We start from the raw sequence: 23,881 nt of genomic DNA, 5'->3' as shown, positions 1-23,881 counted from the left end.
GACCTGTATTAGTGTTGGCACTTGGCTTGACTTGGGTGTTTAGACAGGTTAGGGGTATCTGTTGTCAAGGCCGAATTAGCCAGGCACAACCACAGAGACACGTCCACGCCCATGTCACGGGTTAGCGGCGGCCACACGTGCACACACAGCTCCTGCACAGGGCCCTGCCAGGCAGGCCCTGCTGGCGGCGTGCTCACCCCCTGCCTTGCCCGTGGGCTCACTCTCTGCCCTACATCTGCTCTCAGCTCAACAGGGCCTGGGGCTGCCTCGTCGTCCTCCTCACATGACCTGTGGAGAATTATTCATAGTTGAAGGTGCTCCTTGGGGTGGCTGCTCCCTCTGAGCTGGCCCAATTCGCCTCCCTCTTGTGAGATACTTTCCACTCACCCTGGCACCTCGCACCACAGAGAAAATGGCTGAGGGGGGTCATACCACCATGTTGCGGGAGACCGTTTTCCCTTTCACCAGAAGCTCTGGGAGGCCTGAAATCCAGTCAAGCAGACCCTTCCCCCGACCCCGCCAAGGCCATACAAGTCCTCTCGTCAGATGGTGCCAACTTCTTGGAGGCACCCAAGGGAAATGGACCACACCAAGCATGTGACTCTGTTCAAGTTTCATCATTTCAGTTGTTACAGTGTGGCTGTGATGCATGCATGGTTCCTGGGGCCATTTCCAGAGGCATAAGGGCTACCACAGGGTTCAGTAACTCCATTCTGTGAAAGAACGTGTTCTACTGGCAAATTTGGGGGCAAAAAGCCAACAGACTTGGCCTTAGAGCCTGCGGTAGTGCCCTGAACTTCAGCTGGTTGAGGCAGGGCCTAAGAATCTTTCATGGCCAAGAAGAAGGCAACTTAAAGTGGGTCCAGGTCTCTCTATTCTGTGCTGGATATGAATCAATAGGGGTCTTGATTTGAAAAAAGAGATGGGACTTGAACAGGTGAGAGATGCTTCCACTGGCTGGAGTTGGTTTTGAACAACCCTCTTTCTGCTTCAGCTTTCCTTGACATTAAGTCTGGCAGGGAGTGTTCCCATCTCACCCCACCCTGCCCACCCCGCAGCTGGGTCCCTTACCTTGGTGTGACCCGCGTGAGCTCGTCTGAAGGATGCAGGATGCGGCAGGTGGTGAAGGTGAAGGTGGAGTTGGTCTGTGACATGCACTTCCCAGGGTGGTGGGCTAAATTGGGGGGAGGGGAGGAACAAAATATAGTCCTTGCATCCAAGTACTCCCACGAGAAAAGTCAGAGTCCCGCATGGCCCTCGACAGATGCAAGAAGCGATGAGCTACCTTGTAAACTGGATCTGGGCGAGGAAGGTGAAACGTGAATGTTCTGGATCGAAGGTGGTCCCTCAAAAACAACCACACTTTTGAGCACTGGCATGCAGAGCATCGAATTCCAGCTTCCAACCCAATCCAGACAGGGTTTCCCATCAGCGTTCTTTGGCCAGTAGTGGATCCAGTTTGCAGGGCCAAAGAGCCTTTGGGGGTAAATTTGGGTTCCCTCCTCAGAGATTTGAACCGGCTTCCTTCTTTTGTTGCTTTACTTTTTTCATTGGCAGATAGGTGCCAAGCTCTGCCAAGGGGAGGGAGAGGTGCAGAGCAGGGAGGGGCACTTGCACCTAGAAACAGGGCAAGGCTCATGGGCTCCCTTTTCAGTTTACACAAAAAGGGGCTCGAGGAAGCTGGCTCCACTACTGCCTATCTGTGGTCGGCAGGGAGGGAGATGGGGCCTCAGCTGCCTCAGCAACAACGTTGCTGGCAAGAGTCCCAGGGCCCAGACTCTCTGCCAGGGCTGGGCTGGCACACAGCACTATAAGCAGCATCAGTGCCCCTGAGCTGCTTTCTTGCCATTTCTAGGATGGCTGGTTTATGATGAAAATGAGTAAGTTGTCCTCAACTTATTTCCTTTGAAAGCTCCAAAGAGTTGTTAAGGCAGCTGAAGACTAGGATCCGGAGCAAAGTAAATCACAGAAGCTTTAGGACCATGCATCAGAAAACCGCAGGTGAGAAGTAGGAATAGAGTCTACAGGAGACATCATGATTGTAGAGGTCATCCTCATTCATAACTCAAATGTAAAAGGAAAAAATGAAAGGAAAAAAAAGATGCTGCTCCCAATAGCATGCATGGTGAGGTCTAGGATCATCCCCCCTCCTCCCCACCAGCTCTACCCCTGCAGCCTCTCAGCCCCCAGAGACCTCCTGGGAGAAAAATGATAGGGTATTGGAGGCCATGAGCACGCTGAAGATTCAAAAGTCTGGAACAAGAATCTTCTAGCTCTTTACGGCAAGTTTTCTCTTGGATTTGACAAAAAGGAAATCAAACCAGAATAGATTGGTGCCCCAAACCTACAGATCCACACACAGGTGACTGTGTCTTTAAAAAAGAAAAAGGAAAAACAAGAAACTAGATGAAATTAAAAAAAATATTGGAGACACACAAATTGAAGGCAGGCAGGACAAAGCCAAAGCACAAAAATGGTGGCAGTGACTCAGGAGCTGTGCAAGACTGGTTTGCCCTGATGGCTGTGGTCCAAGTCGTCTCTGTGTGTCAAGGAAGGCTCCGGTAGCCCCTGGCATGGCAGCCAGCTCCACAGCCACAAGAGCAAACTCTCAGCCTCAAGGAGCTCCAGGCAAAGCAGGAGGGGTGTGGGAAACACATGTAAAAATAGCCTTTATGCATCTTTGCTTCTCAATCAAAAAAGTAATGGTTTAGGAACTCAGATAACTGAGAAATGACTGTGAGCAAAACAAAAACGGAAGAAGCTATGAAGAAAAGGCAACCAAACAATCACGATTCTCTAACTGCAATAAAGTCTAGAAACAAAAGCAACAGAAAACCTGAGAAAAGCATCCCAAATATCAGGCATGATGGGTTATTTGGGAGGGAGGGAAAAAAATGCAGTAAGTAGAAGTAATTAGGACAGAACAGTTATAAGAGAGAGAACATCTTAAAAAAAAATCAAACAAAAGCGAGGCTGGATTTAAACTTAGAAGCATACTCCATTTAAAAGCATGGCCAGAGTATCAAATCAAAAGGTCACACACATTCACCTCCTCCTCCACCCCATTACGTATTGGATCTTCAATCGCAACAGCTAGTGTGAGATGGATATTTTAGACACCGTTGCATCAGCGGAAGCAAAACCCATCTTATGCAAATGGGTTTTGGGAATAGGAAAAGGCTGCTAAAATTCAGAGGTCATCATTCCCCCGAAGCGATGGACAGCTTGAGAAGACTGAGGTAAATCAATAAGAATCAAAAGTGCCAAAGCCAGAGGTTCAGCCCCTCTGCAATACCACTGGGACGCCTGGACCCGCCAGCTCTCTGAGTCACCACTGCCCGCCGGGCCGCTGCAGCATCTCCCTTCCTTGGGACACAACACAGAGAGAGTGAGTCGCCACAGAGCCGTTAGGGGCTGATTCCTACAGTTCTGTGTACGGGATAGAGCATATTCCCAAAGCAGGAGGCGCTAACAGAGTCTTCAGGGCAGGGAGCAGGGGCTCAGGGAGAGGGCCCAGGCCCTATTGCACCCCAAAGCCCTGCCTTAGGTGCTGTGAGTTCACCTTGTGCAGTTCACATGAGGCCTCCAAGGACAGGGTTTCCTGGATTTAATGCTCTGACTTCCTACTTAAATCCTCCTTCTTTTTCTCAGTCTGATTGGAGGATCGCAGTGTTGTGAGCTAGAAGTACAAACACTGACAAATACTTTCATCAAGTATTTTATTTAGGAATGAACTTGCATTTCTCCCCCTCTCCTCCCCCAAGCCCCTAATCCTTTATTATTTTTATTTGTTCTTCCTCCTCCAGGTTCTGAAACTGGTACAAAATCCTAATCTATCAAAGGGAACTTTTACACTTAGTTAACCCTTGATTATTCAAGATTGTCTCTGCATGAATTTTTCTGGGGGAAAAGAATTCTGTGATGAGTCCATGCGGGAAAAACTCCATAAACTTTTGTTTGCCCTGTGTTTCATCATTAACATAAATGCTGTTTGGGACTAACGTAGCTTTAACTGGTGTTTTTCTCTGAGGAGTAGGGAAACAAAGGCAGTTTTAAATAGAGCAGAACCGCTTTTTATCTTTTCCTTTTTTTAAAAAAAGATAAAAGTGATTTAAAACCACACAGTGTTACAAGATGGTATTTGAAAGCCGTTAGTACCAGGCTTAACATGGGCCTGTAACTCTTTTTCTCTGCTTCTTATGCATTTCTTCTACACAGCCCCCATCTACAGTTTGAAAGACCCAGGAGTCCCCAGTGCAGACATTCAGCCCATCGGTTCCGGGAAGGTTTCTAGCACAGAGACTGAAAACCACATCACAAGATCTTATTCTGGCTTCTGTACAACTTTTGGTTCCTGCAAAACTTAAACAAATGAAAAGTTTAGTTGACCCGCCGTACCACATTGTCTACTCTGTTTTATCTAAAGAGTGACTTAACAGAGGAATAATCTCATGGCGCGGCAGACAGAACCAGAAATTCTTTCAAGTGGCTTCTGGGCTATCTTCAGAGGATAAAGTGACTTTTTGGAAAAAAAGTCAAAAGTGCAAATGTAAAAATCTCTTTGGAGTCTTAAGATGCCAGCAGAGCTGGATCCTGTGCCCTCTTGCCTTCTTGTTTGTCCTGTGGCAACCATCGACATGTGTGGGGAGCTGGCCTGGCTAAGTTGGCCCCAGTTCATCCAGCTGGTGCTCCTGGAGCCAGTCCAAAGGTGCACTTCTCCAGGGCATCGCTAGGTGGTACAACTGGACAGCAAACCTGAAACTCGGTTCCCAACTCCCTCAAGGCCCCTTCACTTTAGAAAAGGCTGAGTACAAATACCCACTCAGCAGGCCACGTGGGTGCCCTTCCCAGCACTAGAGCACTCTCCTGTGGTTTTCAGAGATGAGGTTCCTAGAGAAAGTGCTTCCAGAAAGCAGGCTTATTCTGGAAATTTTAAGTAGGGTTGACTCCATGCTGTTTGAGACAAGTCAATAAAGCAGTTCTTCATTCATTTTTCCACTTCAGGCTGCACTGGCCTGTTTTGCTGTGGTGTAGTATACACTTTGATGCAAGAGCACAGGACTTCCTTAACATCTCCTAACACAGGGGTGCGAGCAGATCCTGGTTCTGTCCACCGTGACCAAGCTCCTCTAACTGCTACACAGCAGGGCAAGGTTGGAAAGGCTGGCCATCTGAGTGGGAACTCCCTCAGCTCTCTAGGCAGAGACAAGAAGGAACATTCCCAGACCCAGTGGTCTGTGAATTGAATGTACCAGACTTTTCCTTCCAGATTCTTCAGGTCCCCATGGCCAGCGTTCCCTCACAAGCCCCTTTGGGTCCTGCTTCCCCAGTGGGACTGACAAGTGTGACAGAATGCCCACTGGAGGCTTTGTTCACACCAGCCCGGCCCCAGAGGAGGCTGGAGTGACACCCAGTTCCTTAATCGTCTGCTTCTTTCAGCTGTTCCCTTCCCTTCCAGGAACTCGCCTGAGCAGAGCGCATGCCTGTGTGACAAATAAGAAAGCTACAAAGGAAGCTAGTTCTTGGCTTTTGCTTCTGAGGGGCTGAAGACCTGCACCTTCAGGGATTTCCAAGGGTACTTTTGACCAAATGAGACGTTTACTTTCAACACTAACTTTAGGACCTCAGCCCCAAAGATAATACAGCTCTACTGCAGAACCACTGCCAAGCAGGCTGCCATGATGTGTAGGAGTCTGTTTTAGGACATTTCTCCCACTGGAAATGGTCTCCATGTGTATGAGTATTAAGTAAGCTGACCTTTACTTTCTTCCATGTTGCTTTAATTCCTCCTCTGTCTTCCCTTTAAGAATCAAGGCATCCAGGTAATTCAATTGGACTGTCCATCCAAACTACCATCTGCTGACCTAACTGTGTGATTTTATCCTCTAATCTTTAACCTTTACCACATGCAGGCTCTTCGCTACACATAAATGCCTAAAATTCGAAACACTGACAGTATGAGATTATTTCTGATAAAAGTACACTTTATGAATTAAAACAAAATATGTTACTGAAATAAAGTAAAACTAATAATCTAAAAGTTGTTTATCATAATCCATTTTAATCATCTAAATTATTTACAAATATAACAAGGATTCATCCTTTTTAAAGACATGAGATTATAAAAATCAAATAATGATACAATAATACATTAAAATATATTAATAAATATTTTTCAGCACTCAAAATGTTTTCTCCATGAGAGAGCAGGCTCTAGACAAAACTGCCTAATATACAAGTTTTCCCAATTTCCTCCCATAATACCAGTTGTTAGAAAAGAAAGGTTAATCACCTTCTGTCTTCAAAGGTTCTCCCTACTAAGTCTTCCCAGGGAGATGGCAGCTCCTGGAATTGTGCTGTTTGGCAACAGCAAAAGGGAGACCAAGGCAGAGAGCAGGCCAGCCTGAGGACAAATCCCAAGACAGAGGATGCCCCAGGCCTCCCCATGGAAGCTTATCTGTCTGCCCATGACTCCACGATTATGTGCATAATGTCACTCAGGGCCCCTGGGATGATTTACATTGAGTGATGTGCTTCTTACATTCCAAGAATCAAAATGGTCCCATAATTCCCCACCAAGGAAAAAGAGCCAAATTATTAGCCATGCCTTTCCTTCCTGCACAGAACTTTTGATACACCTTACTCAGAAAACAATCTCAGGAGAACGCTTGTCTAGATGATCAGACCTTCTCTAAATTCCCTGCAGCAATCTAACTCATTTTGGCCGCACACTTCCAATGTGACCCCTCTACAGTTTCCACTGGAGGTTTGTGTGCTCTTCCCAAGAGTTGTTGGGTTGGATTTGTTCCAGGTTTGAGGAAGGAGGGAAGAAGCAACAGATATGCCTTTGTGTGTGGTGAGGAAAGTGGTCAGGACTTAGCTCCTCACACCTGGTCCCCTTGCCCTTGCTATCTTCAGAGGGATATTCTTAGCTGACTTGGTAAGCTTTATTCCTTCTCTACAATTTTTCAAAGATGAACCTAATGGTGCTTCTTTAAACTCACAGCATTCACTTCTACTTCACCTGTCAGGCTGCAGGGAAGGGTCACCACATTTGACACAATGCCTGCTGCTTCAGTCACAAAATCAGCAGACACAGTGTCTCCTGCCCCACTGTCTGCCTTCCAGAAGGGCACCAATGCTGATGACAAAAGGAGGTAACAATACCTAAGCTGGTTTCCTCTTTGTGAGAATTTTTATTCCATTGCAAGTTTAATCTGGTAACCTAATGGCTAAAAAATAAAAATAAACCTAGGTGTTAAACAATCTTTTTTACTTGATGATACCTAGTTTATGTCAAAGGAAAAAAAATTTAAAACATTTTTGGCCACAGGGGTGTGAACTCACCCAGGGGATGGGAGACACTACCATGAACCTCAGCTCTCACCTGCTCTGTACTATATGTGGAGTGTTGTACCGTCCATGAATGAAAATTGTCAGTCACAAAGATGAATGTGCTCTTCTGAAACCTGGTGACTTGGAAATGTCATTAGGATGATGACATTGGGTTAATTCCTCTTTGTCTGGGTCTCTCCCCCTCAGCCCAAGAAATGAGGAAGTCCAGGAAGTCTTGGTAAATAGTAACCCATGTGATCCTGTGATCCCAGGGCCCCGAGCACAAAGCTTTGCATCCCAGTGACACCTAGGATATGTAATTCTGCAAACTCATGGTCATAACTTTAATACTGGGGGAGGGGGAGTGGGCAGGGAGGACACAGAGATCAGGCAGGGCTCTTTTCCAGATTCATCTAGAATTCTCTCTCTAAAAAAGCTTACTAACATCCTCTTAGGGTTTGCTGGATTAAGGAGAATTGCTAAAGCACTTTTAAAAAATCCACTTTGAACACATGTATAAATTGGAACGAAAACACACATATCTTCACTACAGTTAGGAAATGAACAGGCTGATCTCTGAAGTGCTGTCTGAAATCCTGAACACTTTCTGGGCTTCTTCCAATTTTAATGTATCATGCAGGTAACACATTCTCTCATTAACCTTCTGAACATTCCAGCACTCAAAATTTCCCCTAAAATTGCCCAGCTCAGCTCAGTTTGGAGGTCATCAGGGAACTTGAGAAGCTGCCCCTTAGATGTGGGAAGCAACCCAGAACAGAAATGGGGAGCTGATGCTCAGGATTAGGGGGGAATGACGGGGCAATAATCCACTTCTTTTTTAGCAGCCTTTCCTGCTCCCCTTCAAGAGCCTGCTGGGCCATGCACCTCCAAGATGGGCAAGGAGCCGCACCCATTTGTTACAAAAGGAGGCATCAGACTCTATTAAAAAACGGAACCCCATGATGGGAATGCTTTCATCATCACCCACACAGACGAGCAGAAGCTACAGACAGAGAGCCACTACGGATGGTGCTCGGAACGGAAGTGAGAATGGCCTGGAACTCTGCCTCTGGTAGAGGTGCCAGGTTTACAGGACTGATGGCGGTGCCCTCACCAGACCCCTCCTCCTCCTCCTCGGCCGCTGGCGGCTCCTGCATCTCCTCTGGGAAAGCCTGAGGCCGGCTTGGGTAACTTCTGCTGCCTGAGACAGTCACACGTGCTCGGGACCTCTCACCTGAGGTCTCTGGGTGCTGAACTGGCGTGGAGGTAGCTAGGCCTGGGAGGGAAATGTGGTCACCTGTGTCATCTTCTTCAAAGTCGTTAAGGCAGTATACTTCGTCCAGGTCAACATCCAGTGTCCTGAAGCCCTTGGTGACCACACCAGGCCGGGGGTCCAGAATGCCCCCAAGGTGAGGCTGGGCCAACTGCTGCCAGTGGTGAAGGGTGGCAGAACCTTGCAAGGAGAAAGGGCGGGGGGGAAGGGGGTGACAGGGAGAAGAGAGGGTTAGGACGGGAGTCTAAGCTGATGGCTCTTCACCACCCTCCAGCTCGGAGTGCGAACCCCGCGGGCCCTGGGAGCCACAGGTGGACTCAGGGAGGGACACCCACGGAATTGCCTTGCCCCCCTCCTACTGTATGTCAGGCACCAACCCCCTTCCATGCCCAGAAGGAGCACCAATCTCAGGGCAAAAATCCATTTTTTTAACAAAGTAAAATCAACATCATACTATGTGTCAAGGATGTTGGGTGACAAACTCTTTATTTTAAGCAACTGATGTCAACCCCCAAATTCAACACAGAATCACTTTAGACATAGAAGAGGAAAAAATAAGCACGACAAGCACAGAAAGAGGGGTAGGGAGCAGGGGTGGATATGTGGATTCTATGCCAAGCACACAATGCTGGGAATAGGGAAGACAGCAGAAACAGAATCAGATGATGTCAAACCAATCCTAGGCACCCACAACAAGAGAAAAGCAAAAACATATGATCATAGCACACGGATAAATGGTGGGCATGGCCGTTACCTCCTTTACCTAAGTTTCCTGTATGCTGGCAGCAACCTTGACAGGCTGCAGGTTTGGGGAGTGGGAACTGGCTTAAAGAGATGTGATTTAAGAACATGTAAGTCCACCCAGAGGTCTGAAGCAGAGGAGCTGATCTCCTCAATGACACCAGACCCCGGGACTCAGATGACATGGTGTAAGGTCTGTAATAACACCAGAGCGTGTCTCTGAGGACCTGGAGGGTGTACCAGGTACTCACAGAGAGAGGTATTCCAAGACCAAGCCTTCTTAGGAAGCCTGGGCTAAGAAGCGTATGTACTGAAGAACAACATCTCAGATCCTTTAGCACGTTGCTCTGTGCCAGGATTCTGCCCAACCCATCTGCCAGAGCAACTCTTTCCCCCTTAGGACATTATTACCCCTCACATGGCTCTGGTATTGGGGGTGCGCAGCTCGTGAGGCTGGGCATTCTATACCCATTCCACAGATGAAGAAGCTGGCTACACTGAAAACATGCCAAACTCAACAGAGAGACTTTGAAAGTGGTTCTCAAGCATGAAAATGCAAGAGCCTTCCTGCACAAATAACTCTCAGACTGTCACTGCTGGCTTGCTGAGGGCATCCTCTGTGAGGAGAGCCGGGATCCCTCCAGGCTGCCCTGGGGGAACGTCAGAAAGGGAAACTAGGGAAGCCAGGAGCCAGCAGCTCAGGAGTCCAGATAAAAGAAAAGGGAAAGGGAGGCCAGGGGCCAGAGGCCAGAGGCCAGGAAGTGGTCCAGGAATGTAACTGAGCCCCCAGTCCTCTGCCGTGTGCAGTTGAGTGCACTGCCTCCAAAACACTGCTGGAAAATAATTTCTCATCGGATAGTCTCAGCCAAAGAGTCTTAAAAGGGTTTTATAGATGGACGATTTCAAATCCACTTAAAACAGAAAAAAGTCATACACACTTTGGAGTTTATCCAGGCATTAAGTGTCACAAGTACAATAGCAACCTACTTAACTGGAATCTACTGAATAAAAATAGAAAATAGTCTAAATGCAACAAGAAAAGAAAAAAGACCAAAGGTGCATATAATGAAACAAACCTGTCCATGGGATCCTAAGTCCTAGGTTCCATGGCACTATTTCTTAAAAAGCTACCCTGTACAGAGACATGTCATCAGGGCAGCTTGTTTTATATGTATCACCTCAACTCATTCCTCAAAACCACCTGTCATGGTTAAGTATTATGACACGCACTTTCACAGACAGAGGTTTACTGAAGTTACCTAACTTCCAAAGTCACTGAGTTAGTTGTAGCACAGCCAATGTTCAGTGCTAAAGGCCTAGTTCTTTCCATAAACTCACCCCACTTCCCTCCCCAAACCACAGGTCTGAAAACAAGCAAGGCCATCAGCATTCCAGCCAGGAACCTGGGCTCAATGAGAATCTGGAGGAATACCCAGCGGGCAGTGGAACTTCCTCATGGGTGTCCAGGGCCTGCCAGGGGATGCAATGGGGTTTCCGGCCACTGGGGTTCTCCTGTCACTCCTGGGGACCTCCATGCATAGTAATCCAAAATGGGCCCACTGTTTTTGTGTTCACTATTCACACATCCACATCCCTGGTAACAAAACTGTACTGGGGAGAAATTTTAAAGAATTTTGATACCCAGCTTGGAGCAGCACAACCAGGGCTTAGAAGGAAGATGAGAAATCCCCAGGTGCAATGTGGCCACATCACCTCTACCTTTGGAAGGGGACTAAAGGCAAAGCAAACACACTGGAAAGTGAAGAACTGTGTCAAGGAAGTGCCAGGTCTCCCCATCCATCTGAAGGGGGTTCTAGACATTTACAATGCACCAGGAGGCTGGAGGCCTAGGCCCAGAAGAGAGTCCGGTGGGCCTCCGTCTTCCATCTGTTTAACAGGCTGCCCCATTTTCCCCACCCTATGCATGAGTCCAAGACACAAATGAGGCTACAGAGAGTTGCTATTTGGAGTTAAATAGCTTACAAAGTACACCAAGTTATTTGCATTCCCTGAAAATGCAGAGCAAGGAAATCTAGTGAGACTACAATGGAAAGATTATGCTGAAAGATGCATAATACTTGGCTTTTTACCCCACCTCCCGTCAACATCACCTTCTCCCGCCCACATGTGAATGACGCTGGGGTCAGGCAGGCAAAGAGAGGAAATGTTGGGTTCCCAGTCAGCACCAAGATGAAGGCCTATGGAGCAGGGTGTGGATAGGGCAAAAACATAATTACAGTCACTATCCTTTTCCTTCTGTTTGCTTTCTTTCCACACCCCACTGTTTTAACTAAAAGGTTTTCATGTCACCAAAACAGAAGAAGACTCAATCCATTTATGTCAGCAGGGCACCTGAGGCTTAAAAGTTAGAACTAAACTTGCTGGATAATGGACAGCTTGGAAGTGTGTGCTTTTCCCTAATTACATATTAACTTGTTTATTTGGAAATACTATCTGATTATAATTAGAAAGGAAGAGCAAAATAGAGGGAAAAAAATACTGTCTGATTCATCTTTTTAATGCAGATATATCTCTTTCTAGTTTGAATGTTTTGTTTGTTCTTCACCTACTTAAAACGTGTAAGGTAAGGTGAAGAGACAAAACACCTAGCCCATCTATTTTGGCTGGCACCAATGAGCAGACAGCAAGATTAATTAAACAGGTAAGGAAGACAGATGGAAGGCATAGATTGGCTATCTGCTATGATGATCCCAGCCAACATTCTCCAGGGGCCTCACCCCAGGTACATTTACCTGGGTCACTGGAGAACACGGGAATCCTATCAGCTTCTTGGCGGTCCATTGAAAAAGGAGGTAAGAACATGGCACCACCACAATGCTGGTCCAGGTCTCAACACTGGTGAGGCTAGCCTTTTTACCTGAGTTACCGGAACAGGAATAAGTTCGAGGAGCCTACAAGTTAATAAGTACCTAATAGATGCTGAGCATAATACAAAACACATCACGTTTATTCCTTGCCACAATCTTGTGTGGCAGATGTGAGCCCTATTTTACAATATGGGAAACAGGGCTCAAAAAGGTGAAGTAACTTAGCCAGCATCACAGTTAGAGCTATAATGAACACAGCATCAGGCATACTTCTATGTCAGCACTCCACCATATCAAATTAAACACAGTAACACAAAAAGGTAATTGCAGAGAAAGAAAAAAAGTTGATTGTATTTTAAACCGTTAAGAAGTCAAAGGACTATAAAATGGAGCCAGAAGGCTAGATTCTATCGTGAGAATACCTTGTAGCCCATATTGATAAGACATGACTTTTTAATGGTAGTGATAAAGGTTCCTGGTGAACAGAGTTCTATAGATGAAGTTTATCTTGCAAATCTAATGGGATTTGTTCTTATTCTATTAATTTATCACAGAAATACTGCTATCTATGTCACAAGATTAAAAGAGAAAAAGATGACTTGGTCAAAATAATTTCTTAAAAAAAATCTCTTCTAAAATATGCTTGGAAAACCAGTCAAAAATATATCCTTAGATGATCAATGAAACACAAAGTAAAATGTAGAAAGCAGACAAGATAGAGATGATAAATTCCAATGACCTTTGAGAGACAAAGGAGAAAAAAGAAAAGAAAGGCAAAAAGTAAAATTGCAGAAATGAAAAATTTTATTGAAAGAAAAACAGACATAATAGTGAATCAGAAAACAATCACCAAGCTTACAACTGAATAAATTAAAAAAAGGATGAGCTATCCCTCTTCTGAAATCTAAGGACCTACATTATACAATTTAGAAGTAATCATGAAAAAGAATGTTTATCCACCCTCTTCCTTCCTTTTCAGAATATGGGACCCCGCATTTCTTGGATCTTTAACAAGTACAAGCTCATCTTACAGCATGCATCCTAACAGAGGTGATACTCCAGCCCCCACTCCAGGGCCGAAAACTGGTTCTTTTGGGGTGAATAACTGTACTCTTTTTAGGCACAGATACACATATAATACGTAAACAGTATATCTATCACATTACATTTTCTGAGGGGATAGATTAGGAATTAATGTCTAAAATGGGTTCTTAAAGAAGTTGAGAAATACTGCCTCTACAGAAATTCTGATTTGGCTTTGCATTAGATGTATAATATAGAATTAAAATATCTTCTAAAACTCTCATGGGTTTTCAAACTAAAGAAGGTGAAAAAAATGCATATTACAAACACCTGATGGTTCTTAGCAGGGCAGTGATAAGTAAAGGGAACATACTTTATAATGCTGAAAGCAGAAAGAGAGAAAGAAAAGTGTTTCCATGAGTTTAATCATCTAGGGTGTTCCTGATACCTAAACCTGAATGGCCCCTGGAAAAGGTAGGCTTAAGGAGGTACAGAGCTCACTCTCCTTCACAGCCACCCTCTTCCCGGCCCCCCAACTGTGGAGCACACTGCATCTGAAGAAAGCCACACCCTTTTTGTTTGAAGATCAAAGCAGAACATGTGAGTCAACAAACAGGAAACTGCTTTCTCATGGTTACTGAATAAACAACTTAAAACAAGGTTTGCTTTGCAGCCCCTCCCTGACACCAAATTTTCTGAAAAGTCAAAGCATCAATTCTCTGCACTCCTCAGAGCCCTCTGACCTGACCTAATTGACTCCTGAGGATGTCAGGAGCGCCTCTGCCTTCCCTAACCATTTGTATTTAAAAGATTCTGAATGCAAGAGAATTAGGAAACCAGCGCCAAACACGTTTTCTTTTCTTTGGCTTAGCTGATGGAGGTTAGTCTGGGCTGTATTTCCAAACCTGCACCGGGAGAGGTGGAGGTTGGGGCACTCAGAGGAACTCAAACCAGCAGCGGGGGTGGCTATCCCGGAAGAAAAAGGAGTAGGCGTTACAGAGGTTGCCCGCTTTCCGGTGGTGGATCAGGGACCACAGGGAGTCGCTGAGGAGGGCAGAGAGGGGCCGAGGCCCCTTGTGATCACCTTCCAGCGGCTTGACGATCTGAAGCTTCTCCGGCAGGTAGGAGCGGCTGCTGAACGACATGCCGGAGAAGCCGGTGAACTCGGAGAAGCGCGAGTGCGTGCCCAGGGACATGATGCTCTCAGTGGGCGTCAGGGAGCCGCTGAGCAGCTCGCCCTTCTCCGCCAGCTCCCTGAGCTTCCGCTCCTGCTCCTCCTCGAAGAACCTCCTCTCCGAGAGGTAGTTCTCCCGGCGGAGGGACAGCCGCCGCAGCGCCGTCTCCAGGTCGTGGGAGCCCGGGGTGCCTGGCGTGCCAGGCTTCTTACTCCGCTCCTCGTTTCTAGAAGGAGGGGAAACGGGGGGGTGAGCGCGGAGCAGCCAGCAGGGGGCGCTGGACAGCACTGTCCTTACTATTAGTTTCCGGGTGGCAGCTGGAACTTCTAAGGAAACCAAGGCAAGCGGCGGCTGCTGCTGCTGCGTCGCTTCAGTTGTGTCTGACTCTGTGCGACCCCATAGACGGCAGCCCACCAGGCTCCTCCATCCCTGGGATTCTCCAGGCAAGAACACTGGAGTGGGTTGCCATTTCCTTCTCCAATGCATGAAAGTGAAAAGTGAAAGTGAAGTCGCTTAGTCGTGTCCAACTCCTAGCGACGCCATGGACTGCAGCCTACCAGGTTCTTCCGTCCATGGGATTTTCCGGGCAAGAGTACTGGAGTGGGTTGCCAATGCCTTCTCCAAGGCAAACGGCTAAATGTAGGCAAAAATGGGGAAACGAATGCCTGTCCAGAAGAACAATTCCCTCTGTTGGTTTTTTCTTCCTCAGGGAGGTGAGGAGGGGGCTACTAAAGTGCAAGGAAAACTTGCAAACATGACATAATAAACCCAGCCCCTACAAATATCTCCCTCGTGACACCTAGGGAAGAAACCTTGTTCAGGCTGCAATTCCTGGTCTCCAACAGGACAGCTGGCTCCAGGGATGCGCCTTTTTCCTCTTGAATTTAGGGAGCTGAGATCTCTAAGAGAGTTCTGATACAAGCTAGTGGTTATCAGCGGCAGGGGATTAAGAGGTACAAGTACTTCGTATAAAATAAATAAGCTACAAGGATATACTATACAATACAGGGAATATAGCCAATATTTTATAGTAACTATTAATGGATTATAGTCTTTACAATTGTGAATCACTATATCCTACACCTATAACTTACATAACATAGGCTGCAACTATACTTCAGTAAGAAAAATAATAATAATTAAGTCCAAAAAACCCTCAGAGTTCTGATTAAGCATTTTCCAACTATCTGACTCTTCGGTCAGAAAAACTAATTTTGTTAAGTCATAGGAAAAGGATGGACAATGAGGGTGGAGGTGGGGTTCCTGCAGGGCTTCAGGAGGAGAGGGAGAGACCACTAACAAGGAGGACCCACCCCAGGCATGCAGAGTGTGGTGGGCACTTGCCAGACATGCTGCACCCCAATTTCTGAAGCAAACCAGATTCTGGTCATGAGACAGAGCCTGAGTCCTCCTCAGCCTTTCAGAATCCAAGCTACAAAGGGATTCATGAAATAAATGCCTAACAGATAGAGATTAACAGAAAAAAAAATATTCATTTATCCTCCCCTCCAACATTTTACAGAAAAGCTGACTTCTGGTGTGTCCTGTTACACCCCTTTAAACTGGTTAACATACCAGCATCAAGATAAGCATTAGCTCAGCCGTTTGGCACAACAAATTTGAGAACTGAAAGGTAAGTCTACACTTTTCAGGCCTCCCTCTTCTGATGACTAGACCTGTGTTCACTCACCCCCTACCTATCCCCCAAACAGAAAGATAAAAGTCCCTGGCTGGCTCACCCCAGCTCGGCTGACTCTGTTTCCAGGATGATGCTGTTGGTCTTGTTGTCCAGGACCACGTTGCTGACGTCGCTGCCGTAGAAGCTGGACCGGGGGGTGCTGACGCAGCTGGAGAGGAGGGAGTTCATGGCTGAGGACTGGTTGGAGCCAGGGATGTTCATGGGGGACGGGGTCAGAGACCTCTGCTTGACGACCTGGTTGATGTTTCTCACGGTCTCAAAGACTCGTTTCTGGTGACTGGGGAGAATGCACAACATCATCCAAGACTAAGCAGATGCAGGAATGACCCTGGAATTCAACCCTCCCAACACTATTCACTGAGGACCCAACAGGCAGCAGGTCCACTGTGACCCCCAAGCAACCCGCCACCCTGTACCTTCCATGTTTCTTAGGGGGTTGGTTGGAATTCAAGAGATTCAACGCCCACAGAATTCAAGGCTCCACTACATGGTTGTGTCCTAAAGGTGATGCTAGCTAGAGTGATACTGCTTCCTACTTCCCCTAAGCTTGACCTACAAACGTATTTAATACTAACTTTTGTCTCCCACCTACTATTCTTCTTGATAGTCTCTAGAATGCAAACTTCAGGGGGGCAGTGTTTACTGCTAAGCATATAGCAGGGCTCAAAATATTTTCATAGAATGAGTCTTTGTCAACCATTCATATTTTTTTAAAAAGTAAGATTTCAAGTTAGTCTTAAACATCTATAATGAGATGATAAACACCGGCCCCCTCGCCCCCGCCACCGGAAACTGCCATCTCTAAGAGCAGAACTGCACTGATGTTCATTTGTTCCCTTCTAAGGAGAAAATGGTAGGTGTGTTTCTGTAATGGCTGCTTCTTTCTGGGTTGCAAACGGCTTCACACGTGCACTGAGGTTTAGGGACACTGGTCGATCCCGGGGTTCCAAGTTCTGTCTATGGCATTTGGATACAGAGAAAACTTGATTAAATCAAACTCCAGGTTTATTACGCCTCTAAGCAGGTCAAGCGCAAGGTTTCAAGTTAGCAAGAGAGATGATAATGGCTGACACCCCTAAATGTATGCAGAAGGGAAGTGGAAGCCTTGCTCACACCTTCCCAAAGAGCCCTCTGTACCTCACACATACATGTGTGCTCAGTTGTGCCTGACTCTTTGTGACCCCACGGACTGTAACCCACCAGACTCCTCTGTCCATGGGATCTTCCAGGCAAGAACACTGGAGTGGGTTGTCATTCCCTTTTCCAAGAGATCTTCCTGACCCAGGGATCAAATCCGAGTTTCCTGCATCTCCTGCCTTGGCAGGTGAATTCTTTACCACTGAGCCACCTGGGAAGCCCTTCTCTGTATCTCATACTGCATCCTATTTTTCTTTCCTTAACAGATGTTAAAAATACTTTTATTTATTTAATTTTTATTTTTACTTTATTTTGCTTTACAATACTGTATTGGTTTTGCCATACATTGACATGAATCCGCCACGGTAAAAATACTTTAATGTTTTCCATCAAAAAGAAAGATAAAAGTGAGTGGGGGGTGTTAAGACAGAGCTTGTGTGACAAGAGATGGGAAATACATCTGTCCTTCCCCAACTTTCCACAAGTTCACAATATGTATTTAAAACCCAACCAGAGGAGCCATTTGGAAGGAGGATGTTGTTGTTGGCTTCATTCTCTAATTTCCCTTAATCTGGATCATCTGTGGAAGGACCACAGTGCACTTTGGTGCCCACCCCACAGCCCCTGGGAGCTGAGAACCAAGGCCTTACGCGATGTCTGGCGACTCCGACTCTTCCAGCTGCAGCTCCTTGCGCATGGTTCCCTCGATCTCCGCCGCCAGGGAGTCCTGGGAAAAGCCAGGAGACACACAGCGAGTGAGCAATTCAATTGCTCTATCTCTGGAGTAGAATATGAGTGTGTGGCCCCTGCAAGGGTGGCCAGAGAAGAGACAGGAGCCAGGTGCTCCAGGGGAAGGGAGACGAGAGCAGGTAAGCACATGGGGAGCTCCATCCAGTGGGCAGCCCTTCAAAAATGGACTTCAGAGTATAGATTCAGGAGATGAAGGAGGAAAAAAAAGACAAGCTAGTGGGAAGTAAGGTCCGAGGGTGGAGACAAGGAGGGGAGTGCTGGACCCTATGGATTAGGTGATGAAGCATCAGAATGATGTTTATAAATGAATGACATAATTAGGATTAAAGAGGAAGCCAGATATATCGAGTTAATTACTAAAATGTTAGTAACAGCAAGTGTGATAGAGTAACTGGTAACAACTGTCACTCTGAGCAGGAGATTAGCACAGGTGGTATTTTGGGACATCTGTGGCAACTGACAAGTGCTATTATGATAGGACCTGTGATTTTGATGGATGACAAAGTCCCAGAGATGACTGTGCTGCTGTGCTTGTTACCGCAGCTGCTGTGGTTTGTTACCTACCTTCACAAGGGAAGGAAACACCAAGTGCAATTAGGGATTATTGAAGATAAAAGATAAAATCTTCCTCTGAAGTTCACGGGCCCCCTAAATCCTGTCTGTAGATCCCAGATTAAGAACTATTGCCATAAGGTGAGAGAACTGGGAACATACTTGAGAAAAACTGCTACTCACTGTTTTATTCAGCAGTTAGAAGGGGCTGGGAGCAAGGGAAGCAGATCCGGGCGTTCTGCTCCAGAAGCATGGGCATGATGCAAGCTTTAGATTGCCTTAAATACCTTTCATGCATAATGCACTTTATAAATAGCCATCTTCAAAAACTGAGCTCTGCCAACAGCAGAAAAAGGCAAACAAAAGCTCCACCTCAGCAAATAATAAAAGCTGAAACTCAATCTCTCAAAAAGAAATTCATGTAGACCTTCAATTCAGCTTTTCTTTTGGCATGGTTTAGTTTTAAAAAACGTCTGTCCTTGAGAGCGGGGAACGCAGGAAACAAGATGGCCCCAGGAGACGAGAAGCCGGGAAGAAGGGGAAGCGAGGCAGGGGATGTGCAAAGCTGCACGGGTCGCCTGTGGGCCGAGCGTAGTGAGCTCGAGATCAGTGAATTCGGGGGCCAGAATGTCCTTGTCTGCCTTCATTGGGATCACTGAATCACCCACGTGCTCCTGGGAAAGTTGACTGTTGATGTTGTGTCTTTCTTTTTGGTTTTCCTTAGATTTCAGTCAGGCTGAGAGAGAGTTCCAGCCTGACTTTATATGTGAAATCAAAGGAGAAAAGGAGACTATGATTTAGGAAAAGTGGGCCAGACAGCAAGGGGTTGGGGTAACAACGTAAGCAATGAGGTGGAGGGTAGGGAGGAATAAGAGCCCCGAGTAAAGGCCAATTCTAAAGGGACCAAGTTTCACAAATATTTATACAGCCCTCCATGCCTATCTCATTTAGGGGGCTTTTCCTCAAGAGTTATTCTCTTCTCAGAGAGAATTGGTATTTCATCAAACCATTGAAACAGAGCCTGAAAACTCCTTGGTGGTTGGTTTTTCAGTCTGTTGATTCAGCCACCCGGATCTAATGTCTAGTGAGGACCTGTGACTCTACCACATGCCAAGCACTGCACCGGTGCAGAGTATCAGGGAAGGAGGAAATAGCAAGACATGGGCCCCCACCTTCAAGGGGCCCTAGTTTGACAGAAGAAGACAAAATGAGAAAGTTCCCCAACCAAATATTACTGGGAAATGACCAGCAGAGGGGCTCCACCCTATGCCACCCAACCACCCCGACCCTGGGAGAGGTCAGCCTCCTGGAAAGCCCTCTTCTCAACCACATTCCCCTAAGGTATAAACACGAAACAGATTAGGCCAGAGCTAAAAAGACTGTGGGGGAAATAATATAACAAATATAAAAATACAGCACAAAGCACAAAGGGAAATGTTTTTTCATATTACAGATACCAGAACCAGTGGGGAAGTTGTTAATAAGCATATAAAGAACTAATAGAACCATAAGGCAACTTAAGAATTCTGGAATGCACTTGTGAGGCCCAAATAGCACATACTCTACAGAAAAAAATAACATAGAAATAGCATCTTCCAAATATCTGAGGTGCCTACAAAATCCAGTTCCTACTACATTTATCTTCTAAGGGCAGGGGTAAAAAAGATAGATTCAGAGGGATGGAAAATAAAGAACCAACTTGTCTCGTGTGGTTAAGAAGCTACTGGCTGGGCTCACAAGCCCTCAGTTTGGATCCAGATCCAAGCTGTAAAAGGGAGAAGCCAGCCACCCATAGAGACTCAGCTCCAGACCTGCCCTCCTCCCAGGAGCACCTGCTAGCCTGAGGGTGGGAGGCGGGTGGCCAGGCGGCAGGCGGGCACTCACCATGGGAAACAGGCCCAGCGAGTGGTAGCGCCGGGACGTGGTGTTGGGCATGGTCTTGTTCCGGAGGTTCTTGAGCTCCTCCTGTGCCTCGTGGAGCATCTCCATGCACTCCGCGTACTTGTCCTCCAGCTCGCGTAGCTGCGGGAGACCAGGAAAGAGCAGAGAGGGCTCAGATGGTGAGACCAGGCACTTCCCAAGAGCCTGGAAGACCCAGGATTACTAACAGATGTCCTGGCCCCCCACCAGGACCAGCTGTCCTGTGTCCTGAGGCCAAACAGTCCTCAAGGCATGGTTTCTCTAGAACTTGGGGGAAGCTCGCAGACTCAGAAATCTCCTAAAAGACTAACAACTGAGACAAAACAAACGAGAGGGCAAATCATCACTCCCTCATTTCCTGCCACATCTTTGAATGGGGTTCCTTCTGCACACCATGTTGGGTGTCCTCTCCCTTATTGGAATATTTGTCAGGAGCCCGTGCACGCCAGGCTCCAGGCTGGTGAAGAGCCCAGCCTCCCAGGTGCTCAGGACCAGCGTCAGTGCAACTGGGAGCTGCCTTAGGAGTAAGAATGACATTCAATTCATAATCAAAACGGTTGCTAAGAAGGATGGGACCCACAGCCTGTCAGAGGGAGGCTGATGCGCCCCAGCTGGGAAGGGGGCCTTATGAAATGAGGGAGAGCCACTTACCTCGGCCGTGAGCTGCCGCTGAGCATCCTTGGCCGCCCCCAGGTGTTGGACGAGTTCTTCATTTTCCACTGCACACTAGAGCGTGGGAAAGGGAAGTCAGCTTCTCTTTTACGACACTTAGCAAAGTCTAACATTTTCCCTCTTATTAACCGATCCATTATGATCTTATCACACACCCACAAGGAGATTTTCATCTTATCCTGGAGTGAAAGTCTGTCCTTTAGTTTTGAAGGCAAAGTCCTTCCTGTGTCTGCATTCATTCCCTATTGCCCACCTCCACATCCATAGTTGGGCTTCCCTTGTGGCCCTGGGAAGAATTCTGTAAAGAGTCGGCCTGCCAAGCAGGAGATGCGGGTTTGATCCCTGGGTCGGGAAGATCCTCTGGAGAAGGTATGGCAACCCACTCCAGTATTCCTGCCTGGGAAATCCCCTGGATAGAGGCGCCTTGGTGAGCTACAATCCCCGGGGTTGCAAAGAGTCAGAGACGACTTAGCGACTAAGCAAGAACTTCCATAATCACAGCTGCTTTCTGGAAGTCTTTCACCTTGGGCTTCTAGCAAAGGCCTGACATGGGAAACAACTGGTTTTTTGCTGCTTCATCTTAAATCGAAAGGGGACATTGTTCTGTGCACAACCTACACGTGCCCTGTGTAAGGAGAAATGCTAACCTAGATCATTTATACCTTAAATTCCCAAACTCTCTATTTATAGCACCTTTACATGTCTTAATGAATTCCATTCATTTGCAGATTTTTCTCAGGAAAATAGATAGTGATAAATATGATCCCCTTGCCAATTCAGGGTAACCAGTTTTATGCTATTGAATCTGCTAAGCTTTAGCAAAAGTTCTCAACGGACAGCACAATTTCCTAAAATATGAATCCAAAGGGCACTGTCTTTGGGGTAAATGGCCCCCTTCTTGATCTCAGAACTGTCAGAGAAACAGAAGCCTTACAGCTTTCGCCTTCTTCTGCAAATCAACTATTTGGGAGAGGAGGTGTGTGATCTCTTCCTGCTGGCGAGCAGCATCCTCTGTCTTCTTGGCCAGTTCCTCAGAGATGCTGGCAATCTGCACGTTGGCGTCCCCTTTGACCAAGAAACAACAATTACAAGAACCAGAGACAATGGTTTCTTTGTGGTTTGTACAAGGAAAAAAAAAAAGTCATTATTACAAGACAGGGGAAGAAGTGGAGAGGGCACATGATGATGAGCTTGGGGGGAGAGTCCCCATCTTCCTCTATGGGCTTGGTCTGTCCTGAGGAGGAACCAACCCCTAGCTGTGGCTCCCAGGGTCAGTATGGGAGCCTCACCTCACTGCCTAGAGTCACCTCCCCAGAAATGAGGCAGGCTTTGGCGGTCAGCCAGGAGGCACCACACCAAACAGAAGGCGACTCTCACCAGTTCCACATGTTCCATACAAACACATCACCAGTGACAGGAACTCCTGCTGCACTCTGTTCTAGAAGGGAACTATTGCGTGCACAACACAACTCCCCTGGGTGTTTGCAGCCCATATTCAGAGCCATAACTCATTCTACTAGATTTAAACATAGGGTGTGTTTCACTGATATTTTGCTGACACTCAAAATATTCTGTTTGCCCTTTTGTCTGATCTTAATGTGTAAACTTCTCATGGAGAGGGTGGGGGAAGGCACATAATATTTGCAAAGCTGAGAACTCTGGCCTCAAGGTTCACACATCAAATGACTAGAAAGTTATTTTTCCACACCTTCAGTTCAGGACTCTAAAGCTGGACCTAATTTAGCCATTAGATAACCAATATTCCTGCAGAAAGCCAAAATGAAAATTAAATAGCCATTTTGGTGAGAGACTGAGAATGTATAGCTGACAACCTCCCACCTAGTTTGTCATAAATGAGGGTGAGGGGTGTCACACAAGATCAGGGGAGGCCTCTAGTGTTCAGGAAAAAAATGCTAAAGAGCCCAGGCTGGCAGGAAGACCACATTCTATCAAGTGATGCAAATCCATCCAGTCTTAAGGATGGCCAATGAGAAAAGTAAAAGGTGGGAGGACAGGAGTGGCAGGGGGCGGGCCATACTCAGCTCCTTCACACAGTCGTTGACCAGCTGCTGCTCTTTTTCTTCGTAGGTGATGGTCTCCGTCTTTAGCTGGCAGGCCTGTGGACAGGGCTCAGGTCAGAGGCCCCACAGCCACACCTGGTCAGGCCAGGTGATGCAGCAAGGGCTAACCTGGGTCTGGAATGCTGCCCTTCAGCATCTCCCCAGCTGTCACCCATTGCGCCCTCAGATACAGAAAGTCAATCCCAACCACTAGAGGGCATCATGCAAAGCAGTTGCTGAAACTGCGAGCCCCTCTATTAGTCCGCCTGTCTGTTCATGTGTGTCTGTCCGGGCTCACAGTCACGGATCCCTTTGTGACCCAAAACAGCCTATGACACATCCTTGCCTACAGTGGGCATTCTAAGGATAAGCCCCACAATAAGAAGGGTTAACAATTACCACACCTGCTATGTGCTAGGTATGGTCCTCTGAGGTTCACAAGTGGGAATCTGTCCTGCTGTTTTCAGGTGAGCCAAAACAAGATACAATATGAAAGCATTGAGGTTCAGAGACCTAGGAGCTATGCTTGGACTCTGGATGGCTTTGCTCTGGGTGTAAAGGTGGGAAGACAGAGATCTGAAGGCTCCAAGAAAATGCCCCAGGTAGAGAGGTATCTCTGAGCTCTCAGGTCCCGGCCCCAGACACATCACCGTACTGAAAGCTAGGTGGAGGAGTCAGAATCTATGGCTGGGATCAGATTCCCTCTGCTTGCTTCA

General features: G+C 46.9%; 1 protein-coding gene across 13 annotated transcripts in view; it reads right to left on the bottom strand.

The window, feature by feature from the left end:
• Window positions 1-23,881, bottom strand: part of TRAK1 (trafficking kinesin protein 1) — a 154,787-nt gene that overhangs the window by 4,801 nt on the left and 126,105 nt on the right. For 7 of the 13 annotated variants that reach the window (XM_069560722.1, XM_069560729.1, XM_069560723.1 and 4 more), the window contains 9 exons: window positions 23,144-23,222; window positions 22,040-22,170; window positions 21,085-21,159; window positions 20,398-20,535; window positions 17,862-17,938; window positions 16,115-16,351; window positions 14,285-14,601; window positions 8,450-8,788; window positions 1,072-1,174 (listed from right to left, as the gene is read on the bottom strand). In XM_069560722.1, the coding sequence (XP_069416823.1) occupies window positions 1,072-1,174; window positions 8,450-8,788; window positions 14,285-14,601; window positions 16,115-16,351; window positions 17,862-17,938; window positions 20,398-20,535; window positions 21,085-21,159; window positions 22,040-22,170; window positions 23,144-23,222 (1,496 nt within the window). Of the gene's footprint in view, window positions 1-197; window positions 289-1,071; window positions 1,175-8,449; window positions 8,789-14,284; window positions 14,602-16,114; window positions 16,352-17,861; window positions 17,939-20,397; window positions 20,536-21,084; window positions 21,160-22,039; window positions 22,171-23,143; window positions 23,223-23,881 lie in introns of all 13 variants that reach the window. The other 6 variants (XM_069560727.1, XM_069560720.1, XM_069560728.1 and 3 more) reach the window with 3 other exon arrangements.

The sequence above is a fragment of the Ovis canadensis genome, chromosome 19 (genome assembly GCF_042477335.2).
Source record: "Ovis canadensis isolate MfBH-ARS-UI-01 breed Bighorn chromosome 19, ARS-UI_OviCan_v2, whole genome shotgun sequence".
Taxonomy (NCBI): domain Eukaryota; kingdom Metazoa; phylum Chordata; class Mammalia; order Artiodactyla; family Bovidae; genus Ovis; species Ovis canadensis.
This window is presented reverse-complemented; position numbering and strand designations above follow the sequence as displayed.